This window comes from Paralichthys olivaceus, chromosome 20 (genome assembly GCF_024713975.1).
Source record: "Paralichthys olivaceus isolate ysfri-2021 chromosome 20, ASM2471397v2, whole genome shotgun sequence".
In the NCBI taxonomy this organism is placed as follows: domain Eukaryota; kingdom Metazoa; phylum Chordata; class Actinopteri; order Pleuronectiformes; family Paralichthyidae; genus Paralichthys; species Paralichthys olivaceus.
This window is the reverse complement of record NC_091112.1, coordinates 18,213,589-18,240,025: the sequence shown is the minus strand read 5'-3', so window position 1 is coordinate 18,240,025 and position 26,437 is coordinate 18,213,589. Positions and strand designations below refer to the sequence as shown.

The 26,437-nt window shown below is 40.7% G+C and overlaps 2 protein-coding genes across 3 annotated transcripts; both read left to right on the top strand.

Annotated features, from left to right (window-relative positions):
• The first annotated feature begins 1,332 nt into the window (after nucleotides 1-1,332).
• pdik1l (PDLIM1 interacting kinase 1 like) lies at nucleotides 1,333-14,817 on the top strand. 2 transcript variants are annotated; one of them, XR_011239557.1, is made up of 4 exons: nucleotides 1,333-1,506; nucleotides 3,821-4,116; nucleotides 9,866-11,324; nucleotides 11,371-14,817. XR_011239557.1 is itself a non-coding variant. In XM_020090880.2 (3 exons), the coding sequence occupies exons 2-3, from the start codon at nucleotides 3,832-3,834 to the stop codon at nucleotides 10,604-10,606; spliced, it is 1,026 nt and encodes a 341-aa protein (XP_019946439.1). In that variant the 5' UTR covers nucleotides 1,333-1,506; nucleotides 3,821-3,831; the 3' UTR covers nucleotides 10,607-14,817. The 2 variants fall into 2 exon arrangements, 1 of the variants encoding a protein (XP_019946439.1); XM_020090880.2 differs by having other exon boundaries at nucleotides 9,866-14,817.
• A 952-nt stretch (nucleotides 14,818-15,769) lies between these two features.
• LOC109631680 (replication protein A 32 kDa subunit-like) lies at nucleotides 15,770-21,067 on the top strand. The gene is made up of 9 exons (XM_020090557.2): nucleotides 15,770-15,929; nucleotides 16,006-16,058; nucleotides 16,159-16,260; nucleotides 17,818-17,931; nucleotides 18,025-18,096; nucleotides 18,195-18,302; nucleotides 18,412-18,519; nucleotides 20,194-20,291; nucleotides 20,674-21,067. The coding sequence occupies exons 1-9, from the start codon at nucleotides 15,917-15,919 to the stop codon at nucleotides 20,753-20,755; spliced, it is 750 nt and encodes a 249-aa protein (XP_019946116.2). The 5' UTR covers nucleotides 15,770-15,916; the 3' UTR covers nucleotides 20,756-21,067.
• The last annotated feature ends 5,370 nt before the right edge of the window (nucleotides 21,068-26,437 follow it).

Here is a 26,437-nt window from a genome sequence, read left to right as displayed (position 1 = left end):
AGCCTTGAGTTATTGACACCTAATTTCAACTCCTGCAAATACCACAGAAAGTCAGTAAACCACAGATGATGCAGAAAGAGATTTAAAGGTCCAGTGTGTAAGATTTAGTTGACAGGGATCTATTGGCAGATATTTAATGTAGAATAATCCTCATGATGTTTTCACTAGTTCATTTCATCTAAATTGTATGAATTGTAGTTTTCTTTACCCCAGAAAAGACCCTTTATATTTAAATACTTTATATTTACATTGAGGGGACCCTCTCTACGGAGGCCGCCATGTTTTTTACATTAGTCCAGACTGAACAAACTAAACACCTTTTGAGTTTTTATGACAACTGAAGCTGCCACAGGTTTTTTTTTCATGTTTGGAAGGAGAGGGTGAGGTGAGGGGTGTTCAGCTGCAACATGCAACTTCAACACTAGATATCACTACATTCTACACACTGTACCTTTAAACATAGTTCTTTATTGTAGTCATGTTTATATGGCCTACCAAAGAGAACACACTTCTATTTTACTATCTCAACCAATATTTTTTTTTATTTCAAGTTCCTGGAATAACTCCACTGCAAGTGTATTGTCCTGCAAAGGTCAGTACAGGTGTTCACATTATTGTGTCCTGTCTCCCTGCAAGTGTCAGCTCAGCTCAGAGGGAGAGCAACAAACATGTGAAGCTAGCCACAATCAGCCTTGGGCAAGGACGGAAGTTTTGTGATTTTCCTTCAAATTATAGGTCATGAATTTGGTGAGAGGTTATCAGTGAAAAAAAGGCATGTGTGAAATACCAACCATCAGCAAGAGACCTGTCATCGTTTAGTAAAACAATAAATAGGTTTGTGTTTTGCGATTTAATTAGACTTTTACATGTGCAGTCATATTTGATGCATAATTGATCAAATCAAAAAAGTGAAGTACATTACAGTAAAGTAAATGGCAGTAAAGTGAAGTAAAGTGAAGCAAAGTAAAGTAAAAGGCAGTAATGAGATTACTTTGATTCATTATTGACATTATTGAAATGTTAAGTACAAAGGCCTTTTGTGCAGAACTTTTTATATTAAATATATTGGCGTGTTACATGTTTAATATATAGTATGTATACATATAATGTATCATTACATTTTACTGTTAATGTCACTCTGTATTTCTTTTTATAGTTTTATACTGAATGTACCTCTTTTTAATTTCGTTTTACAATCTAATGTTTGCATTGTCTGAGGTGCCTTTACCATTTGCCACGATGCTCTAATATAACATATAACAGGAATATAACATAAAACAGGAATCTGTCCACCACAGTCCGTCCCAGTTGGAGTCAGACGGACCTTATTTTGAAACGTGGAAGCGGAAGCCGCGTCCTCCGGCGCCGCTGCGCTGCTCGGCAGCTGCAGCCTCCCAGTGAGCGAGTGAACCTGCCCGGGCTGAGCGAGCAGGACGTGTGCGGCGGTAATGGCTGCCAGGGAGAGGGAGGGAGACAACAAATGAACCCCCGACAAACGAGCCGAAGGTGAGACCGAGCACATGGCAAGTTCCAGCGGCGGACCCGCGGCCTCGCACACGGTCACACCATTGTCTGTGCCGCTGGGGCCGCTGGTCCACCGGGCTGGCAGGTGTGTGTGTGTGTATGTGTGTTTTGGTTGCATTTCTTGATGACAGACACATGCACGCACGCACACACACACACACCGGACAATACACTGTCATTACCTAACACACGCGTGTCCGCTCCACGCACCAGCGGCAGGGCCACAGAGGTGAACTGTCTCAGGTTCGAGTGCTATTAGCTTGATGCAGACGTGCGTGTGGCTCGCGCTGGACTCTTTGTTAGCTGCTGTTAACGTGATTAGCCAACGTTAGCTAATCACGTTAACAGCGGCTAACGTTAGCTGAGCAACCCCACCGCGAGCTGACGGAGCCAGGCCACTTAGCCGTTAGCCTGTTAGCCCAGTGATGACTAATTATCCCGTTAGCACGCTGTGTGTGTGTGTGTGTGTGTGTGTGTGTGTGTGTGTGTGTGTGTGTGTGTCATATGCAGACCTGCCAGTGTCTTCAGTTATCATCAATCATGGGCTATTTATTACAATCGTAACTACTTTATAATAAATAGCAGGAATTGGAAAGGAATCACTTTAATTCATAGTTTCTTTAATTGTAGTTTAAAGAAAATGATGATACTGATGACAATTCATTTATCAATCCAAAAAATGTCAGCGATACATTTTCAAATATGTTCCCGAACATCCTGGCAATCTTGTACATTTAGCGAGTACCTCTCGAGTAATGAACAGAAACAAAACATTGTGTATCTTATCTTCATTATGTGTTTACTGTGAAATGAAACTCACTGCAGTATGACAGGCATGCTGTCTCCTGTAACTAGACTACTGGAGGTGCATGTCGTAAGTGTACATTATTGTGCAATTTCCCACATTTTGAAATACGTTCTCATTTTATATCAAAGTTATTAAGAGGAACCTGCATATAAGCCAGTGTTTACAGTGACTGCCTGTCAAAAAGAAGTTGCTCAAGAGGTTATTGTCAAGTTGGCAGTGATGGATGTAGCCATAACCTGTAGTCTCGACACTTAATCAAGGACCCTGCATCATTAAAAAAGGAGGAATAGAAATAAATATGTCAGTACGAGGCTTACCGTTAAATTTTATGACCATGTTTGACCATTTAGTGCCCTGAATTATCAGCAAACTGCTTCCCATTATCAAGAACAGGGACGAATGTAATAAGGTGAACCGTTGTGACGTTGAGGGAAGCATTACCTGTTTGTTTGACATGTACACACACAGGGACACACAATCATTAACACACTAAACAGGCAACATAATGACGCTGACACTGATACCAGTTTGTGAAACTTGGGAGTCAATTTGTGGTCATTTCTGTGACTCAAATAAACAGTAACGGTGTGTGTGTGAAAGTTCATGTTTATTTATGAGTGGTTGTGCTCACCTTGGACATACATTACTGTAAAGTGGATGAGGGATCGCCACAGCTGCTGTTTCTCTACCATCATATTTGAATAATAATATACTAGTCCACAAGAAGGAGCAGTAACTAGATGAAGTTGGATAATCTCCAGTAGATCATTATTGGTGAATTTTGACCCTGAGAAAATAAACTCACTGACATATTCCACTTCAAGGTACAGTGTGTAGAATTTTGTGATATCTGGTGTTGAAATTTCATGTTGCAGCTGAACACCCCTCACCTCACCCTCTCCTTCCAAACATGAAAAAGAACCTGTGGTAGACTTCAGTTGTCAAAAGGTGTTTAGTTTGTTCAGTCTGGACTAATGTAAAAAACGTGGCGGCCTCTGTAGAGAGGGTCCCCTCAATGTAAATATAAAGTATTTAAATATAAAGGGCCTTTTCTGGGGTAAAGAAAACTACAATTCATACAATTTAGATGAAACAAACTAGAGAAAACATCATGAGGATTATTCTACATTAAATTTCTGCCAATAGATCCCTTTCACCTAAATCTTACACACTGGACCTTTAATGTATGAGGCTGATTGCTTTTAAAGTGATGCCTAAACAACAGCAGCAGAGTCCTTTGAGGTGTCACAAGAGTTTGATGCCAACAAATGTCCGGAAGCTTTGTTTATGTTAAAGGATATGTTTGAAGTAAAAAATAATCTTTCAATGCAGTTCTCTGTCACTGCGTCATTGTGTCACTGTAATTGTTCCTCCTGCATCCTAACTGTTAAGCCTTGCAGAGTCTTGTAAAATCATCTTTTGATTTAAAGTCCAGCAAACTGAAGTGGAAACAATGCAAAAACTAACACCCATGATGTCTCTCTACAGTGAGGACTAGGATGGTAAGCAGCCAGCCGAAATACGAGCTGATCCAGGAGGTGGGGCGTGGCAGTTACGGCGTGGTCTATGAGGCAGTAGTGAAGCGCACAGGGGCCCGTGTAGCGGTGAAGAAGATCCGCTGTCACTCTCCAGAGAATGTGGAGCTGGCCCTGCGGGAGTTTTGGGCCCTAAGCAGCATCCAAAGCCAGCACCCCAACGTCATCCACCTGGAGGAGTGCATCCTCCAGCGAGACCAGCTGGCCCAGAGGATGAACCATGGTTCCAGCTCCCCGCTCTACCTGGAGGTGAGGACAAAGACTAAACTCGATTGGGGCTGGTGGAAGATCAATGTTGCACAAGTGTATTAGTTTGATGTTCTTGGGTTGGATGTAGGTTCTTAACAAAGATACCTTCATTCATGCAATACCTTCTGCACCCTGCTCCCCATCTCAAGTGACAGTGTGTGAATGCTGTGGCTGCATTTAGCTTTGCTTTGTTTGGCGCATGTTTGGTATTTACCTGTGAATGCATGATAAATGTATTTCATTACCTCCACATGGATTTTAAAAGGAAGTCTCTTTCCGTTTGGTTCTTTCTAAGCTGATTGATCAAGAAAAAAAGTCAATAGTACATGAAATATTTTTGTGCTGATTATCAGTAGACAACATTGGATCAGCGGCCTCACCTCTCTGATGGATATAGGAGAGCGTAAGTGTTGAGGAATATAAACATAATTTTGATCAGATATTCTGACCCTTATAAGATAATTTATACTACACGATGGAAGATATTGATGTTAATGGCCATTTTTACCCTTATATTTGTCAAAATCAAATTTTAAGTATAATCATGTGACAAGTTAGTGTTGGAAAACCTTTTTCCAATCAAGGGTCAGTTCGGTTTTAATTAAGTCCTCGTGGGAGATATTATCAAACATTCGTATCACAATAACCTGTCTAACGTGATGGCTGGCACTGCTTCTCTATGGATTCTGATGTTAGAGATGATGATGATGATGAGGATAATGATGATCCTCACAGCATGTTTTGGTTTGGTTCAGTCAGTCTTGATGCACAGTCTTGGAGTAATTCCTGCCGGGAGATTCTGTGAAGATTGCACGCACAGAACTTTCTCTTTTTTCATGGCCAGAGAGAAAATCTGGAAATTTCTTGCAAACTGACACTTTGGAACAATTTCACTTGGTTCTAGAAGCTCCCCAGCAGCAACAAGGCCCTTACGCAAATTCTCCTTCTGGATGAGATTTCACCATCTTAGTTATTAGCTCACTCACCACAAAACGTTCCTGTGTTCATTGTCTCTGTCAGAATGAAGTCTTGTGAAATCTGTGTGTTGACTAATAAACTCAGCAGAAGAGCGTCATCTCATTCTGAGAGCATCTGTCCTTGCAATTCATCCGGTTTATTATGTTTCCAGCTCTAATGATAAGATCCTTTTCGTCCCTGCAACCGTGTTGAACCAAACTAGGTACATTGGTTTTTGAGTTAACCCTGACTGTAGCCAGGCAGACATTCTTACAACTGGAAGGGACCAGCCTGAAGGACGTGTTTATGTCCACTATTTTATCTTCCTTTTTTTGTCAGAGAAAGAAATTGCTTTAATTTTTTAATATATTTTTGGCGTGGAGTCTGGACACACCCCTCCTCGCTCTAAGTTTTAGAACTACAGTTCCAATCATTTGGGAGGATGTAAACTCGAAGGTATAATGCTTCCACGGAGTCAGTGAGTTATTGGTGGGCTTCAATCTGGCACCACTCAAAGAATGCAGAAATGCAGACGAAGATGTCAAGAGGTTGTGGTGATAAGAGACAACGACTGTGTTCATGTGCTGTAAACAAAATCAAGTGATCTCCGCTGCAGGATTAAAACGTTACTTTGTGCCTCTGTCTGCTGCACCCGGCTGTTCCACCTCTCGTCTGAATAATGCAGACGATTTGTTGCTGTTGTGAACACGTCTGTGCAGAGAACTTCCCGCTGCGTTGTGCATGTGTCAAAGAAAAACTGTGGACCCAATTAAGTCTGGACCCAATTCTCTGGTCATGTCTTAAATTGGCTTTTGATACTAAAGAAAACCTAAAGTAACAGCGCCCCCTGCAACCACACATTAATTCATTTTGTAGGTCACCATTTCTGAGCGATTAACTGGTTTTTATGTAAAGAAAAAACAAAGCCCAACAAGATCTTGACAGCATAGTTCAACTCACTGACGTGAAACACAGCTAAACAGTAGATATTACCCATGATCCCCAGCTTCCTGAACCAGAAGAGCAGCCGCTGTAACAAAAAAAACAAATTCTGTTTCGAATTCTTGATATTTTAAAAGTTTCCTTGCTGAATATGACATAAACTGTGTTTTTTAGAAAGAGGGTGTTTCCTCTTTTTTTTTTTTCTTGTCTTGAGTCCAGGTAACAACACAACACAACGGATCTATTGTTTGTCGCGTGTCATTCTAACTTAAATTCTTATGAACATTCTCAGTGAATCTTTCATTAATTCGAGTATTTCACACCTCATCTGCCTAAAGGTTACTTCTTTAGCTGATAAATTTATACTTCGACACACTGCCATACTTGCATTGTAATGTATTTTCGAATACAAAACATGTGACACACACACGTTTACAAAGCAGGTGTGGTGCCATAATGGTGCAGGACGGAAAAACCAGTCTGTTTAGTCTTGGAGAGTAACAGCAACTAGAACGCCAGGATTTTATATCAAATAAATGTTTAACACCATCTAAACTGAAACAAATACAAAACAGTGAGTTGATATCGGGCCATTTCTATGTCCTACATCACCGACGCTAGTAACTGTGGCTCAACAAGACATTAAAATAAACCTCCAACCCTCGAAAAATGTTCTGTAAGCCGTAATTTCCAAGGCTGTGGCAACAAGTCCTGATGGTGATCTGCCCCTTACATGTACCACATTAGGGCATCGTTTACATTACAGCCCTCCCAAAATCAGATCTTGTAAACATCTGTGAAACGATTGTTTGCTGCCAGAGTGTCCACAGACATTCCTGTCCTCAAGTCACAAGGTTTTCAGTGGGAGGAAACAGTACTTGTTGGTTGGTAACATGTTGCCCTGTAACCCTGTAATTCATGTTATAAATTGAAAGTCTGCTTTGATTTACCCAGTGTATCATGATGTGCTCATTGTGTCATGACATATTCTTTATTTGTTTTCCTTCCAATACAGTGACTATTCCGCAGCAAACGGAGGTGTTTTCACACCTGAAGGTCTGAACCATGGTCTGAACCATTGTCATGTCTTTGTGATCTCGTTTACAGGACGTTAGTTTTGGTTTTGCATTGTAATGATGTAGCCGTGTGTCATCATCAGCTAATTGGGCTGCATCTACCTGTACCTGACTGACCGGTTTGAAGACGGGCATGCGTCTGACATTTGTGTTCATTTTATTTACAAGCTTTTTTTATAATTGCATATATTTGAATGGAGAAAACACATGAACCAGTTCATTTAATGAGTTTCGTCGCCACTGTAATATCAGTATAGCATTACTACCAGCAAAATGAATGTCCTTGTCATTCAAACATTATATTGTCTGAGGACAATAGGCAAGCAATCCTGTGGTCCTGCATCTTTTTCCTTCTTCTATAGTTTAATGCTGTCGCAACTTTCCTGCAATTGGTCCAAAAGTCTGAACTATAAGAAAAAAGTGTTTTCACACTACAAACAAATCTAACCACGGCCCATTTTGATACGGACTGAATCTGGATCTAAGGCACCTTTCAATCCTTTTATTTTGATTCAGACAGATACGTCCAAAGGTAGAGGAGACACTGGAATATTAAATATCAGCACAAATATTAGTATTTGGAGATAAAGACTTGAGACTTGGTTGATTCGCATCAGGAGAAGAGCTACAAGTTTCTTGTTGGATTAGTGTTGCCTGTGGCCTCCATGTTCCACAGTGTCTCACAAATGTACTGTCAGGTTTGAGTTGGGGGTGCAGATAGGTGGGAGAGGCACCCCTCCCCCTTCAACCTGCCTGCAGCCTCACAGGCACTCAGCCAGTGCCTGATTATAGTCTCTCAGCAACACGCGGTGCTATTGTCAAACCATTCATTCAGTTTTCTGCAGCGCTAGCATTGGACACTTTCCCAGACTCCCTTTATTCCAGCTCTTTTTTTGTAATTGCTCTGTAACGTTCCAGTGCATGCTCACAGAAGAACAAATGATAATAGGGCAGAATTATCTGACCGCACAAACTGTGGGATAATTTGCACCTATTCTTTCTGGTTAGAGGATTCCTTGGCAAATGGCTTATCAAACACTCTGCAGCCATTATTCACAGCAGAGTTCCCACAAGGCATTGCTTAACAGTGCTGCATAATTCTGTCCAAGCCTGACCTGAACCCAACTTCTGTTCTGTTTTTTCTGTCCGACCCTGACCCAAGCCTGATGCAGTTACTGTTCCTTTGTCACTTAGTTGTTGGCACCCGTTACCTGACTGTCAAGAGCAGCGCCCAAATTTAAACATATTCACTTCTCCTCTCTTTTCACTTTAGCTGTTAAACAACAGTGAACACTTGGACAACGCGCTGTACGTGCACATTTTGCACATTGTATATATGTACTGTGTTCCCAATTCTTGTTAATTGTTTACACACACTACTCTTCCTCTTTTTTTGCTGTGAGCACAATAAAACCTTTCCCAGATATTTATTTTCTAGGTTAAGTTATTATTTTACAAACCTGTAGCTTTTCTGTGTTTCGTCCAAAACACCATCGATCAAATTCCACAATCACATCCCATTTAATCTTAATTTAATGTGAGATGGATGAAGCGTCACAGATTTGTGGTCCACTGTGAGAGGGGGAGATTAAATGAACTCACTTCCTGCGGCGGAGATAAATGATGAGAGGCCTCTCACGCAGCTTTGACTTAAAAAAATGGCCCAGAAACAAAGGTGGTAGACAACATGTTATGAATACAAAGCCACAGCAGTCTGCCTTGTCTAGGTATGTCATCTTGTTCTCTTCATACTGTAAAGCTTTCCTCTGTATCAGTAAACGTGTGTTATTGAAGACTTAACATGATACAATCATTTAGGTTGTGCTTGTTTCAGCTCTGTCTGTTGAGTTGTCTTTGTTTTAATTTCCTGTGAATGCAGCTGTCAGACAGCTTGTTTATTTGCTTACTCTTGGCTGTATAGATCATTTTTCTCATGTCTTCAGCAGGATCATATCTGCTTTTATTTTTGCTAGAGACACATGCATTTAATACATTTTCTCTTAATATGCTGGTGATGCTACTGGCTTCATTAGCTATTTTTGGCACCTTTTCAGCACCTTACTCTGAAATGGAGGCAGATCATACTCAGAGGGGATAGCACACCATGCTCCTTGTCTTTCTATTTCTGTGATTTTCTGTGCTAACATTAGTTAGTCAAACTAGAAAACCTGTTGTCTCAAGTTCACACGTTACATTTTGTGCAGTATCTGTTTCACTGGTAGTAAAAATTCAATTTTCACATTTTTTAATCTACCCTTTTGATCAGCCAGCCAATGGTGAGGAAGAGACCAATTTACTGCACTGATGTAGTGAGGACAGGTGGTGACAGTGGCTGGTGTAAGTGAACCCTGGTCCATCACAGTTCAGTTCTCTTCGGTGTGTGTGGACGGTTTTAACCTTTTGTGTTGTTTTAAGTATTAACATTTGAAGGAAATTGGGACATGAATTGACAAATTAAGCATTCAAAGTAATCTCTGATCAACTGTTCTAACCTTTTACAACCAATGTGCTTTTAAGTTAATTTTCTGTCAATTCTGTTGCATAGTACAATGCTGTAGTAGAGCCTTTAGGTTCATGGTGTAAACTGAATTCACCATATTTCACCTCACACAGTAGTATTTTAGGAGTGCATGACAAAGATTAAACTGTATTATGATGGTATTTTTGTCTACAGTATCGTATGTGGCACTGGTTTATTAAAACATGTGTGACATAAGAAGCTGACTTCTCCTCAGCCATCACCACTGACTTCTTTTTCTGTCTTTCTGCCACAGCTGGTGGAGACGTCTCTTAAAGGCGAGATCACCTTTGACCCGTGCTGTGCCTACTACTTGTGGTTCGTCATGGACTTCTGTGATGGGGGTGACATGAACGCCTACCTTCTATCTCGCAAGCCCAGTCGCAAGACCAACACCAGCTTCATGCTACAGCTGGGCAGTGCCCTGGCCTTCCTGCACCGCAACCAGATCATACACCGTGACCTCAAACCGGACAACATCCTCATCTCCCAGGCCTGCACACCGGCCGGATCGTCTGAGCCCACCCTCAAAGTGGCCGACTTTGGCCTGAGCAAAGTCTGCTCCACCTCCGGGCTAAACCCAGAGGAGCCAGCCAGTGTCAACAAGTGCTTCCTGTCCACAGCTTGTGGAACAGACTTCTACATGGCCCCTGAGGTGTGGGAAGGCCACTACACTGCCAAGGCGGATATCTTTGCCCTGGGGGTGATTATCTGGGCCATGGTGGAGCGTATTACCTTTGTGGATGTGGAGACTCAGAAGGAGCTGCTGGGGAGCTATGTGCAGCAGGGCACAGAGATTGTACCATTAGGGGAGGCCCTGTTGGAGAATCCAAAGATGGAGCTGCTGATCCCCGCCAGGAAAAAGAGCATGAACAGCCACATGAAGCAGCTGATCAGGGAGATGCTGTCGGCCAACCCTCAGGAACGGCCGGACGCCTTTGAGCTGGAGCTCAGACTGGTCCGTATTGCCTGCAGAGAACTGGACTGGGACACGTGATGGATGTGATGGACCACAGACTCAGTCGAACAAGCACATGTACACATCTCATCAGCTACTCTTAACCTAGATTAGGTCTAAAACATGAGATCCTTCTTCTTTTTTTTTTTTTACTAGAGAACAATAACTAGAATTGTCATTGTTTGCATCATGGCTGAAACCTCATCCACTTTCCAAGAGCCTCTGCTAGCTTTGTCTTTATAATGAAAAGGAGAGCTGTGACACTCACCACTGCTGCTGCTGCTGCTCCTCAAACTGCAGCTTAGTCTCAGGCTAATCACATCACAGCTTCCACTTCGTCCTAACAGAATCACTCAAGCATGATGAAGGAGGCGAATGACCCCAAAAGTCCTAGTAAAAGTTAAGTAAAAAAGTTTGTCTACAAATACCACCTTGGACTCGGTGCTAATTGTTACCAAATGCAATATGAGACATAACCCTGTGATTTTTAAAGTGTACATTTATCCAAAAAGCCAGTCACCTCAGTATGTAGAATGTTGCGAAGCTGCTTGTGGCTTCAATAGAACCAGACTTACAAACTGATTTCTGCCTGGACATCACCACCAGCATTAATATGTACATCCAGATTTGATTCTGTTTTGGCATCAAATGCAGATATGCACTGAATGCTCAGGTAATAAAAACAGACAGTGTGGTGGTATTTGTAGACAAATATCTACTAACAAGGTTTCACTTAGGGGGTAAGAAAACTAAACTTGTTGCTGGAAGATAACAAATGTTTTCCGTTGGTTGTGTGGGTGGAGGACATTTTATCAGTCAGTATCCAGCCTGCAGATTCTTGTGGTTGGTGTTTTCTTCTTTTGCCCCATTGCAAACTTCAAGTTAAGTGGATTGGTCCCAGACACACCCCTAAATAGAGAATGTAAAATGATCGTGACAGGCAACCTTTATTTATTTAGAGCCTAAAACACAAAAACACCCAACATTAATGATGAAGCGCTTCACCCAGTTGGCGAGGATATATCTGGTTTGTCACAACTTGGGTAACCTTATTTTTGAGGTTTTGGCCATTATTCCTATTGATAATAATAATGTATTCACAAAGTTAATTGACCCCCCCCCCACCACTGTACTTAAGTTATTGCTGTTGCACCTGTTGATTTAAATATTTACAGATGGAGAACCCACAAATCAGCCTTTACAATACTTATTCTGTAAAACATAATCAAACAAACTTAAGCTGCAGATAATTGTTTCAGTTGTTTAGTTTCTCTAAGCAAAGATGCCAAAATTCTTGGCTTCTTTTTGCTCAGTCGTAAATATTGTCTGGTTTCCTGAGTCTGTTTTGATTAGAAATGAAATATATTTGGGTTTTGAACTCTTGATCAAAGAAAACAATTTAATACATCATTTTAGAAACAGCGAAAATGCTGTTGTTGATCTTTTCCACTAAGCTTGATCATGGATTCATCAATAATAACTAAAAGAGGACTTAATAATTGAAAATAATCTTCAGTTTGAGTAAAACACAGATACTGCCATTCAGATGTTTACAATAGAAAAAGATAAAAAGTAACTTGGACAAGTAAGAAGGCTGAATTTGCTTGATTGTAGGCATTGAAGTTTTTCATAACTCTTCAGATGCACGTACACGGACACATCATCTGTGTGCCTGACCCAGTTTGAGTGTTTTGACACGTTTCACGTCAGCTCTTCTAAATTCAGTAAATCAGCCCTGAAACAGTAGCCTCTGTGTTACACAGACTCTCACACTGTGAATGTATCAGCTGTGAACGGGGCTTTTTCAAGTCCACTAATGCAGCCCCACATAATTTACTGAGCTAATGGTGATGGTCATTGCAAACAAGCTCAGGCTGTAAATGCTGAGGTACTTGGTAATACTCCATGTCACATACTTGTCCCTAAAATTAAAAAAAGCAAAATACAAGATGATTACATGGTAATCACCTACTGTGTTACTCTGCAGTTAGTGGAAGAGAAAAAAGGCGTCACCCACACTGTTGTACACATCCACCACAGGTAACAGATTAAACTTCTAGTTCACCTTTGGGCTACCATAACAGTCACTGTGCACATGATACTTCTTATGCGTAATGAGTTATTATTGCCATTACTTGGGAAACACTTAGTTTCCATTTCACCTCCAAGTGGTTTATATAATCTGTCGGCGAGTTTACAACCTGTTCATGTGTTTTTGTTATTTTTTTCCTTCAACTGTCTTGATTATAATGGTACCATGTTCTTTAGGGTAAATTCAATGTTATTATAGCAAGTATGAAAAACACCAGAACCATCAATAATAATACGATTCAAATTTAAACACAGCGAGCACTACAATGAAGAAGTGTGCTCCGTGTTCAGAGGATTCGCCCACACACAGCAAACAAGCATGATGATACAACTTGCTATGATGCCTAAACATACATGAAATTACGTGAAGCATGAGCCGCTGGAATTAAAAGAGCAGTGACATGAATATTCACTTACTCGTCCAGTTAGACCTGATTGAGCCAAAGGGGTGAGGCTTTTAGTGACAGCACTTTGATTTGGGGCTTTATATTTAGTCCCAGTAACTACAGTCTGCATCATATGGAGGAGCTCTGTGAGGCTGGACTGTGTATGATAACTGGGTTGCTATTTGTTTATCAGGCAAACACAATGTCAGCCAACAGTCTACTTATGCATGCAGTGCCTCTCACCTTCAGGGAAGAAGCGAGAGAAGACACCAGCTCGCACAATCCTCCATGAGCCAGATGATCTCTGCTCCTTTTTCTTTTTTTCTTTTATTTTCTCCTTTGACACATAATACTGTTGTGTTTAACTTGATCTCCTTTCACTGTGTCACTGCTCCTCGTTTCCTCGGGCTCTGGATCTTACAGTAATCCCTTTCTTCATGCTTCCGACAGGCTAATTCTAAGCCTATTAAGTTGTTGCAGCACTTGGCAGAGGATCAGGCCCGGGACCCCCTTTGCCTTTCAGGTCATACATAATTTGTGCACTTTTGCAAATTTTACAAAAAAAAACCCCAAACAGTCTTGGTTTCTTCGTTGCTCTCAAACTCTGGAGGAAGATCAGGTTTCCCTTTACTTGTTGCCAACATTTATCTGATACACGGCCTTAAATTCTCCCCGTAGCTGTAATAGTTTTATTTCCTCATGATGCGATTCAAATTTGCCTTATTTTAGAAAGTCCTGACTTTCTTTTTGACACTAGAGTGGCCTCATCAAGAATGCACTCAAACACAGAATTGGCAGAAGTTGTGCTTGAGATGCGCCCTGTTTAACTGACTCAGCGTGGTGCTTTTTGGTAGAAACAGCAAAACCACGAATCAGTGTTAAAATACCTGCCTTTACTACAAGACATCTATGCTGCTTAGGACAATGTTGATCTGCTTCAAGAATGTGATATTTGTGTCTTCCTCTACACGGGCAGAAAGGTTTTGACACAAAGTAGGTCACCCATATCCTCAGAGCTCAAAGCAGGGAATGATGGGTAGAGTCATTTCCAGTTTGATTTCTTCCTTTTAAAGAAGGGGGGGGGGTGCATTTCATTTCCTGTGAGGTTTGCCAAATGCTAGATCTGTGGTATCAAGAGATTCCACCCTTTTGATTTATTGTATTCAATTCCTTTGCACATGTGTAAATACTGTATATGATCAACGGGATGAACAAGGGTGATGTACATTTGACTGGATGTGCTCTGTTTTCAAGAGCCAGACTTGTATGTAAATTGCTGTGATGGAATCAGTTTTTCTTCAGCTCTTAATTGCGCTTCAGTTTACTTCAATCATTGAAAAGATGTGATATATTTACAGGTTAATACTGTCGGTGTGCTAGTGATAATTGTACGTTTTACATTGGCCTATTGTTTGTGATTTTTTTGTGAAAGCAAAGCTGATATACAACTTGGGTCAACTCTGTCGTGTTTTCTGTCTGGTGCTGGACTATCTGGAAATAGTACAGTCTCTTTTGGAATTCTGGGAAGTGAATCAAATTCACTACTTTCTGTAGATCTGATCCAGGACCACCGCATAATGTACCACGGCACAGCTTTTGTGTCCTGGGACTTTGATGTTTCAGTCACTGTGTGGCTCATGAAATTTGTTACATTAAGATGTTGAAAACAAGAAGTCACCTCATGGAAGGCAGTTTGTTTTGGTGACTGGGAAGAAGAACTCAGTACACGGGATGTAATCATGACATAACATTCAATAAAAACCTTTAAAAGAAGCATAGACGGAGCAGGAGAATGATATTTGTTTTTATTATTTATTGCACATTGACAATTTAACTCTATCCATTAAGATGTAGTTTTTATTAAATCGTTTTTATTGTTGTCATAATTATAACAATCACAAATTGGAAAAGTGACAAAATCAAATGTACTCAAAAATTCAATATTCTCACCATCTCATATCTGTATTGATGAACACGACAACCCCACAACTTTAGCATCCAACTGCACATTGTATTCAGCAGCAATAATGTGCAATACAGCTTCTGGCCAGTAGTGGCAGGAGTCTGCTGCTGCTGAGTTGCCATGCAGATGTCAATAAAGACATCTGTGCCATCTATTTGTACTGTATTGATATTGAAAAGATCTAATTTGCCCGTAGGTGTGAGTGAATGGTTGTTGTCTCTAAGCGCGGGCCCTGCAATCCGCTGGTGACCTGTCCAGGGTGTACCGCGTCTCTCCGCTGATTGACTCCAGCCGTCGAAGGATAAGCGGAATAGTTAAAAGATGAATGGAAACAATTATTTTCCAGTAAACCATGTTGGGAAATTTTATTGGCTCCTGCTTGGTAACAGTCCCTCACCTTATTGGTTGCCAACCATCTGGTGAGACTTTTCCACAACAAGTTTTATCATCTGCTCTCTGACTGAAATGACAGAGTGTGTGTTGTTCCTGTGTCAGAGGAAGAACACACTTTGAATCTGATCTGTGTCACAGACACTCGTTCACTCACACTTTTGCATGAACGATTTTTTGCTCTCGTGTCATTGTAAGATGTTTTTTAAGGGATAAAATCAAGTTTATCAAAAGTGGTGTGAACATCTGTCAATCACTGTTGATTTGATGGATTTTTTATAAAGAAAATATGAATTGAAATAATAACTGACTTGACATGGAGCATGTGAATGGGATTATGACTGATCATTTACTCCTCAGGCTTTTTTCCTTTGTCCTGCATTGCACCATGGGTAATCGTGGTAATTCAGATCACCTGAGCAGACTCAACAAGCCTGAGTGTTGTTTACCTGCTGGCTTCTGATGGTCCTGAAGTCGGAACATTAGTGAAGAGCCCCTGCGACAGTTACACACTTTGTCATGTGGAAGCAAGGTGAGTTTACTTTGCCTCAAACAATCCGTCTGTGATTTCTAACTTCATAACGTCTGTCTTTTAACTTCTTTGACAGTTTGCAGTCAATCCATCAGTGGGATCACAAGCCACAGAAGAGTGAAATTGACGGTGTGTCCATCGTCTATAGTAAAGGACTACGTAAGGATCTGAGGGAAATGTGTTAGGTGAGAGCAGACTCAATAATTGTTTCACTCTGATCTCACCACAGAAAGCAGCTGTTCAGATTCTGCCCTGCACGGTGTCGCAGCTTCTGTCCGCACCTCAAGACAGCAATGATACCTTCACTATCTGTCGCTGTGAACTCAACCAGGTACGAGGACAAGTCGAATGTTGGGAGTTTGGGAGGTTTTTGGTCTTTATAAAAGTAATGAAATAACTCTGAAGTTCACCTCACTGATGAAACATCCAGGGGATCACTTGGGGTGACTGGAGGTAGAGGGTCATCCATTATCTACAAGGGTGCAAGTAACCCATGTGCTGACAGTGTATGTAATCGAAAAAGGGTTGTGTATAGAAGTGGCGAATGAGTGTTTGTGTGAATGAAGCTTCAGTCAGTGGACCATCAGCGTTAAACAAATGTATTCCCAAAAATACATTATATATCTGCAGTAAATAAGATCTTAAACCATCAAATACTACGAGACACAAATGTGCTGAGGTGAAGTCAGTCACCAAAGACGGTCAAATCCATCTTCTGGAAACCACGAATGTGTTTAAAATATAACGTATCAAATCAAATCAAATGAAGTTCAACTGTTTTGTTCTGGAAGTAAAACTCCCTCCATTTTCCTCCATGAGATTCTGATCATCAGCCATAATATTGTAACCATCTGAGGCAGACTTACCACGAGCTATAAGGAAACAATGTTAAATGCTCCTCTAAAAGCCACAAGTCCGTATGACATCATCTCCGTTTAAAAACGTGTTATTCGAGATGTCAGGGAGAATAACTACACAATGCACAATCCTCTGGTGTAGTAGCAACATCTGTGATTGGTAGAGCTTGTTGTTTCCATGGGAATGTTTACCACAACTGCAAAAATCATGTCTGCTACGATTGGCTGAGATTGCATCATTCACAGTTACTATACACTATATGAAACCTTATATATACATACAAACTACAATATATCCCAGCAGTATATTAAAGGTCCAGAGTGTAAGACTGAGGTGAAAGGGATCTACTGGCAGAAATTTTATGTAGAATAATCCTCATGATGTTTTCACTAGCTTGTTTCATCTAAATTGTATGAATTGTAGTTTTCTTTACCCCAGAAAAGACCCTTTATATTTAAATACTTTATATTTACATCGAGGGGACCCTCTCTACGGAGGCTGCTATGTTTTTTACATTAGTGCAGACTGGACAAACTAAACACCTTTTGAGTTTTGAGGGGGTGTTCAGCTGCAACATGCAACTTCAACACTAGATATCACAAAATTCTACACACTGTACCTTTAACAAGGTTAAATTCAAGAATAAGTGCAGTGGAAGTCACTGGAATGAGTTCATGCGCAATTTTGCTAATAAAAACTGGAACTTAAAATATGACGGTGAGCAGATTCCACCATGAACTTCTAAATGCATCTAGAGCTGAGATGAAAAGTCAACTCAAATGACTAGTCTAAGCTGAGGACTTCATAGCCAAGATCCTCATCATTCAAAGTTTAGAAGAGGAACATTATGATAACATAATGCAATGATACGTGAACAAAAAAAACCCTTCAAACTCAGACAAAAATCATACTCGTGCTTTCCTAAGTAATAAAAAAAAATACAGTTTAATTCGGTAAATTCTTCAATGGAGTTTGGTCTGAGTATTACTACTTGTGCTGATTCGTATTTGCTGCACTTCTCTCGCTGCAGGTGTCTGTTGTGGGCATCATCCGAGGTTTTTCCCCCTTCCCGGCCAACATCCAGTACTCTGTGGACGACATGACGGGTCCACTGTTAAACGTGAAGCAGTGGTTGAACAAAGAGGCCAGTGGCATCACCTCGCTCTGTTCAGGGCCACAATGGGGAAACTGCAAACTGCACAGTTGTGGTAAATGATCAGTTTCCAATTTCTCACAGGACAGTGGGACTGTGACCGCTGCTTCTCCTGGAACATACGTGAAGGTGACAGGAAGTCTACGGAATTCCAGAGTGAGTAACTCAAAGAAAGGGTTTGCAGGTGATTGGTCGAGAAGTTCTTTTGATTTGTGGTGTCATTTATAACCAGCTCAATTTAATTTTTGCCTTAGGGTAAAAGGTTTTTGATGGCAACGAGTGTCCGCTGCATCAAGGACCTGAATGAGATCACATCCCACATGTTGGAGGTGGTACAAGCCCATATGGAGCTTTCTGGGAAGGTATTGGACCTTGTGGAAGTTTGACCAGTGACCGGCTGCTTAATGCTTATACATACAGAGCATTGCACAAATGCACATTTCCTCATGTGTGTTCATGTTGTTATTCCAGGTGTATGATGTGAATATGAACACCTCTCTTCCCTCAATGTCTGGGAGGTGCAGCTTTGGACGTCCTGAAGGCATCTTACCAAATGGTTTGTCCACCATCCAGGCCCAGGTTAGTGGGTTTAAAGGGTCATTTCAAACAGATCAAATAAAGATTTTTTCTATACTGTTGTGTTTACTAGTTAACTGTGTTCTGTTCAAGTGTGTCTGTCCTCTGTAACAGTGAGCCAGCATGAATAATACAGAGACCCTGAAAATGAAGCAGCTATATGGAATACAGCTTTCATCTATGCTCTTCCCCCATGATTTATTATTTTTAATTTATTTGAATAAATATTTAGTTGAACTGAAACCACTCTCAGCCAGAAAACTACTCAGAGTTGAGCCAGACTCAACAAAAACAACTCAACACACAACATGCCAGTCCTGTAGCCTTTATCAAAAATGTGGCCTCATTGTGACTTCGGCAACTTTAATGTCGTTTTTATTTTTCAGATGTTTTAGGTCTCGTAAACGGGTGAAGCAGTAAAAGACATTACTTTTAGGTTTGAAAACTAAAAAGTAAAATGGCAGAGTATATTTTAATGCTTTTATACCGACGGCGACAGCCAGTGATGGGAGATCATTACATTTTTGGGTTGTCCATCTGTCTGTCTTTCTAATAAACACAATATGAGTTTCAAATTCACCTGTGGACGACAAACTACTTGAACTGAATCATCAGGCTTCTTCAGATTTAGAATACATTTAATGCAGTGACCTGCCAAAATAAATAAATGTTCACCCACAAAAACATTTCATATGGTACTTTTTATTGAATTTGTCCAGGTTTTATCCAGATCATTCATCACCAGAGTAAGGTGCACACAATGATTCACAATGATGTTACAGTTATTGTGGAAAAGAAGTGACATATTTAAAAAACAATACTGTAACCATGTTTATCCACCTGGCCCCCCCGGGCACGAGGTTTCAGTAGAAACCACGAGGTCTTCTTCTACGACTCTTCTGCTTATTCTTGTTTTCTGGTTCAAAGTTCTGTGATCCATGCCCTCTGTCTCATCCTCCACTTTTACATTTTTCATCCTTTCCAACTGTTCCACCTCTGGACTGCACTCTTCCTCGGTCTGAGGCAGCTCGTTGGTTTGAGTCTCCTTGGCCATGCAGTCAATCTGGTCAATCCGTTCGCTATGAGCTTGTCTGTCCTCAATCTCTCTCACCACGAGCTCAACCCTGCTGTAATCACTTTCCAAAAGCGCTCCCTTCTCCTTCAGAGCCACAGCGTTCAAGCTCATCCTTCTGTTTGAGCTTCTCTTTAAGAGCCTCAATCTCAGATATGACTTTAAAAAGTTCTTTTCTGAGGTTCTGGGGCTGCATTGGTCCACAAGCCTGAAGAATAGAAACATACATGGAATTCATTATTAAAACTCTCCTCCCACCTTAACACAACCTGAACATAAATGTCTACATTTAAATCTACTTAAGGATAGAACTCTTTCACACCTAAACATAGAATATCATTTAATCACACCCGGCAACTCATACACATCCTATAAAAACAAGTGTAATAAAAGTTGAGTTCGACTGGGCTTAAGTTCATTTAACAGTAGACATGTGCTTGTTTAGTCATGTTACAGTGTAAATTTAAAAATATAATCCATCAATTAATGACACTGCAAGAGCGATGGCACATTCTGTTTCCCAAGAGAGCAGTGTTTCTATTTATATACTGTATGTGTCCGACTATATTAGAAGTATTGTCTTGTCTTCTTGATTCCTGTCTAAGGTGTTCGATATAATCAGGAAGTTCTCCGACCATAATGAAGGCATCAGTTTGCATGACCTGCGAACTCAGCTGCATTATCTCAGATTGACAGACATCAGGTATTAGCTCACCAGCACATGTGTTCATATGAATGTATTAGGATGTTTTTGAAGCGTGCTAATATTGAGGCATACACTTTAACATGCTGGGAGATAATGGGCGATAGCAACAGCCAAGCTAACTCTGCAAGGAAACACGGCAAATCAGTTTTTTTGTCACTCGTTTATTTTACCATGTCTTTGCTTTGCTTCTGATTGACCTCAGGTGAAACTTGCTATGATATAGACTTTAGTTTGTATGTAGCCTCACATCACTGGTGATTCTTAATTGTTAGAAGGGTTTGCAAGAACCAGAATCTGTCTGCTGCACAAATGTGAAACTTCTGAAAGAGGGAAACCAGAATGGAATACTTACAATTGTAATCTGTCCCTGTGTTTACAGATCCTCCTTGACTTTTCTGTTAAATGAGGGCCACGTCTTCTCCACCATTGATGAGCATCATTTTAAGTCAAGTAGGGTTTAGACTTCCCTGAGGCCTGTGAAGCATCAACATATCGCTGTCCCTGAAACTACAGCTGATCAGAATGAAATGTACATCCTGAATTGTTGTGGTTAAATTCAGTCATTATTTATGAACCACTGCAGCTAATGGCTTTGCTGGCATTGGTCTAAAGCTCATATAGTTTATTATAGTGAATCATTTGTTGCCTGTTAGGAAATTCATGTTCTGATGGATTGTTCAGGCTTTGTTCTGTTTAACCATATTTTGTTACAAGTTTATTTATGCACTGCTTTTTGAGGATAACTGCATATAAAAAATGATGTCTGAATCATATCTTGTGTCATTTGTATTTAAATTACTTTGCCCATTGAACTACACATCTAAAATGCTCCTGGAGGTTGTATTTTTATCCTTAAATCCTATTTTTCAACTAAAGTTTTTTGAAAAAATTGGACGTTTTGGTGCCAGCACGCAACAAAATGTCCAATGCTTCAGTATCAAGTATTCAACTAAGCTGAACAGCTAATGGAACACTTGCTAATAAAATCAAGGGGCATTAAAATGTTCTCTTCATTTAAACTTCAGCACTGCTGCTAGGCAACAGAAATAAGGGCGGTAGGGGTTGGTGATGCTGATCACGCAAAGCCTCTGTAGACCAGACGGTCACATTTCGATTTCTCTTTCATGGTCAACACAAAGGAGGCGGTTTTCATTTGCCTCTGAAGGATGTAGCCCCTGAATTGTGGCTCGGCTAAAGTTTCCACTGTACTTTCTACTCACTATACTTTCATTTTTCTTTTATTTTTTGAACATGTATACATTTACCTTGCCTTCAAAGTAAGACAACAGTTGGATTTATTACCTGATCAGACCTCTGTTGGCCTCCAATACTCTCAGACCAGCTCCTCCAGTAGCTGCAGATCAAACCTGAACAACTTCCAGGATGAATTTTGGACCAGTTGTCCTGAGCTGCTTTAAATCAGCCGCATTCTTGGGATGTCCACTGGGAACAGCTCTCTCCCATCAACATTTCTACTGGGTTAAAATCTGGGCTCGGGGTGGGCTTCTCCAGAAGGTTGATGTTTTTTGTTTAGAGTTTAGACTTACTGTGATGTTTAGGATCATTTTGCTGCTGCGTCACGTCAACTTCTGCTGAGCGTCAGCTGGCGGACAGCCACCCTGACATTATCCTGTAAGATAAACACGGGATTTCATTTTCCCCTCCATGATGGCAAGCTTCCTGGGCCAAGAGGCAGCAAAACAGTGCCTAATTATGGCGCTTTCTCCACCGTACTTAAGTTTCAATTTCAGACAGTTTGTCTGCCTGCGACTGATGAATATCTAAACTCTAAGATTCCTTTTTAACCTTTCCAGCCTCATGAAAATCAACAATTCTTCATGGTAGCTCTGATCCACACCTTGTTTCACCGATTAGATTCCTGACTCATTAGCTTTTGTTGAATACATTTTTACATAATGTAAAATCCATTGTATTTAATCATAGTCGTAAGTTAGATGAAGATCTGATCACATTTGAAAACAAATTCAAATGTAATTGAACCCTCAAAAAGGCTTCACCTACTTCTATCGCTATTCCATTTAGAGTTGCCGAGCGACAATAACATAAGAAATGATGACTGGTCCTTGGCTCTGATGTTTCTTTTTACAGGCCCTAGCAGATTCCATTAGCCTTCCCCATGTAGTTCTGGCGTCTACATTCTGCAGGAAAAAACCCAGACCCAAAGCAGGGCTGCAGCAGGGGAGCTGAAGGCAAGGGAGGATAAAGAGCTGTAAGGCCTGCTGGGATTGCCTGGAGAGGAGACGGAGCGCGACGTGCATGGTCTCAATCTTTTGTTTGCAAAAGTTGGCTCTCAGCAGGATGGTAAAAAAGTCGGGATTCAAAGGGGAATCCCGCTTTTCTTTGCAAGAAATCTGAATGTGAGCAGCTCCGAACTCCAGAAGCATTTGCAAAAGAAAAAACTGCAGATCTGTTGATCTGACGGAGCGGATGATTGACAGCTCTAGACATTAATAATTTATAGCTTGGGCCGGTTTTCATTTTAAACACAAGGCAGTTGCCTCAGGGAGCAAAGCCCAATGTCTTACAAGTAAGAATAAACAATTTGATTTTACAAATTTGATTGGGATTCCAGACTTTTGTGGAAAAACACATATTTTCAAGCCGCTCTGCTTGATATAATCATTAGTTTTGTGTTTTTTGACTGGAATCAAGAAAGCAGTAAAACGCAAAGGAAACCACAGGATTCAGCTTTTAAAAAACTCCAGTACGTGTCAACCATAAGCTCTGATAATAAAAACACTTGTAAGGCTCAACCTGTGTGAAACATGAGCAACTGGATTTAAATTAAACGTAGTACTTTTGAACATTTTGGACTTGAAATTTGTATTTTCCATTATTTGTGTCTGAATATTTTATATATTGGAAATAACATCGTAAATATGAATATATTTACATCCAACAGCTGCATCCCAGCAGCTGTTGAAATAAAAAAAAGTTGATATCAAGACGTTATACAGCTGATTCCATGAATAATGATATGGCAGGCCCAAAAATTAAACATTAATCTCTTAACTTACGTACACAGTGTTAATAATAAAATATTCATAATATATTTTCACAAATCGTCAATACTTATACTGATAATCGATGGTAATAAAAAGGGCTGAGAATGTATCAGTGTTTCCATTCTACACACAGTGGCTTTAACTCAGAATTTTAATTAGTGTCCACCCTGTCCCCAGAAGATTATAACTGGTCAAATGATTTCATCATCTACCTCTTGTCTATGAGGTGGATATATTTTATTGATGCAGTATATTTATTGACCAGATGATGCTGTGCTCAAGGTGATAAAGATGTTGTGTGTATGTGTTGACAAAAGGCTGCTTATTTTAATGTGGTTATTGTGTTTTTGGCCGCCTGATACATTTGAGTAAATTATAATGTTCCCTCACCTTTTAACTCAGTGTTCAGAAGACTGCTACCTGTGGTGGAGATTGTGGACTGGAAACAAAACTAAATAAAAACACACCAGTGAGCTAAAAGAAGCTAAAAGGCTTCGTAGAGCTGAGGTGAACTGCAGAGTTGATGATTACCGTCTGTCACGATTCACTGTGGAAACTGGACAGGCACTCAGTAGAGCACATATATCCGCCAAGGCCCAACAGTCCTCTTAAGTAGCACCACAATTCACATCTTCATTGATATCAGTTCCCTGAATATATCTGATTTTTGAAATCATGAATTATTCCCTTTGGAAATCAGTGAAAATGTAGAAAAACACCCTGTCTCACAATGCTAAAGAAAAACAAATCCACTCCGTGATCCAGACCTGCACCAAAATGTGAAGGATTCTTCTCTAGCCCGTACCGCATCCTTCCATTAAGTTTCATGGTCAAATCAACCAACAAAGGGATAAAAACATAACCTCCTTAGCAGATCTGAATACTAATTTTAGCCTGAGGAGGCTAATATATAATATCTCACTGGAATTTGATGTTTTTACATTAGTGCACACTGTATTAGCCACAGTGGGGCAACTCTTGTTGCAGCTTTTCCCCCCCTTTAGTCTTAAAGCTCTTTGTGTTCCTCCTGTACTTTTCTTCATCTCTGACAGTATGGACTCCTCTTTGTGAAAGGTTTATATGGTCAGCAGATGATTCACTCATAAAAGTAGGAAGAAAATGTCACACACCAGAAAAGCAGACACGGCTGTAATAGACGGTGACAAGGCCGTGAACTGTGGGTGAAGATTGACTTCAAATGAACTCAAAAAAGAAAGTGGTATTTGTGACAGTAAAATCAATGCCCCCCCCCACCCCTTTCTTCTTCTATTTTTACACCAGAATATGTCTTTCCATGAAACTGCCACTGTCAGATATTTATAAAACCCTGAGAGTGAGAGAGCTGTAATTGATATGACTGTTATTAGAATACGACGATGCTTGATATTTGTATAATAAACTGTAATCCATACCTCTCGCTTGCTGCGTGTGAAATGATGTGGATGAGGATTAGCGGGTCCCTGGAGAAATCTCACACTGAGCGTACTTTACTTTCATGTATTCACTTTTGTCTGTATGCTGCCGAGGGTGCCATCTATGACAAAAAAAAAAAAAAAAACCTCTTGAGAATGCTAATTAAGTTTTTTTCTCTTTTTGCAAACTGATATTGATAGCGTGTCTCCAGCACATGCTCAATGTGTCATTTTCTCGCCACGTTGATGAAGATATTCTCTGAACATTTTGAGCACCTACCTGTTCTCTCTGTTTGAATTGTAAGCTGATTGGTGACAGGTATTTCTTTTGAAATTGCTCGGCTCAGCTGTTTTTTTTTTGGTTTCGTTTTAAATGCAGTGTGGGGTTTTGCTTTATTGCGTTATTTTTCACATTACTGCTGTGCTGCGCTCTCTTAACAGCCGTTAATAATTGTCCCCACCACATAATGAAGTGCCTCTGTTTCTGACAATATGCTGCCTGCTGCTAAGCAGGACTCCAGACGCCCGTTCAGCAGCAAAGCATGCAAGCTTAAATGTTGTTGTTTTTCCACCAGAGGGCAACATGTGTACTGTAATCCACAAACACCCCCCCTGACTCTCCTTCGCTCCACACTCAGGCTGGATGCAAATCACATCCTTTCTTTATGCTACAATTTTCTTCTCAATACTAAATGCCACTGACAGACTCTTATTGATACAGAAATGTCATTTATTATGAAGAGAAACCTCCTCGGCAGCTTCACTTTACAAATTACCTCTCAGTGGTTTGAGAGAATGAGGGTAAATAGAAAACTACAGCTTTGTTTCACCTCAAATTTCCACTTAATATGAGTGATTCAATAAACCGTGCCAGATTATTTTCGTTTTTTCTACAACAGAGGCTGCAGTCTGTATTTTGCATCCATTAAATGAAACATGAGTACATTGTGGCTGGGAGTAAAGCGTACATTACATGTCTTCCACCTTTAGGGGTCTCTCAAGCTCTGCGCAGCCCTGCTGTCTCGCCAGTACAGATAAATGGCACCTCGTTAATCAAATCTGCATGAGTGCGCTCAGGTTGCCATGGCAATAATTATCAGAGCTGCCTAATTAACTTTCTCAATTGCTTAATGATATACGACCCTCTGAACTCCCTCATTTTTTTCTCTCTAATCCAAGTTGTTGTGTTTTTATTCCTCCTTCTTAACTCCCTGGTGTTAACCCGTGACCGCCAACGTAATAGAAATCATGGAGAAATTAAATTCAGCACCACATCATTTCCTGCCGGCCCATGCACACTCGGGCAGGAGTGAACAGGTGGTGTCAGACTTCACATGCAGCACAAGCGCCTGCTACTGAATGCCGAAGCATGTAGCCGAAGTGTGTCTGGCCTGTACAGTGTGTGACTCACATATTTTGTCTTGTGCTGCGACCCCTGCGTGACAGCTGACTGAAGGTTGGGAGCAGCGGTCCCGTCGTCCCTGATCAGCCAGCCGAAACTCTTGAGATACACCGAGACAGGGGGAATCGTACCTGGTGACACCCACCCTGCCATCCCCTGTCACAGGAAGCCTCCCATTCTGTCTGCCGCCTTCCTTTCCTGCCTCCTGTCAGCCTGTGCCCCCCTCACTGGCCGGAATCCACCCTGCCTCCGAGTTATTTTCAGCTAGTTTTTGACATCCTTTAGTCAGAAATGTAAAAGTTC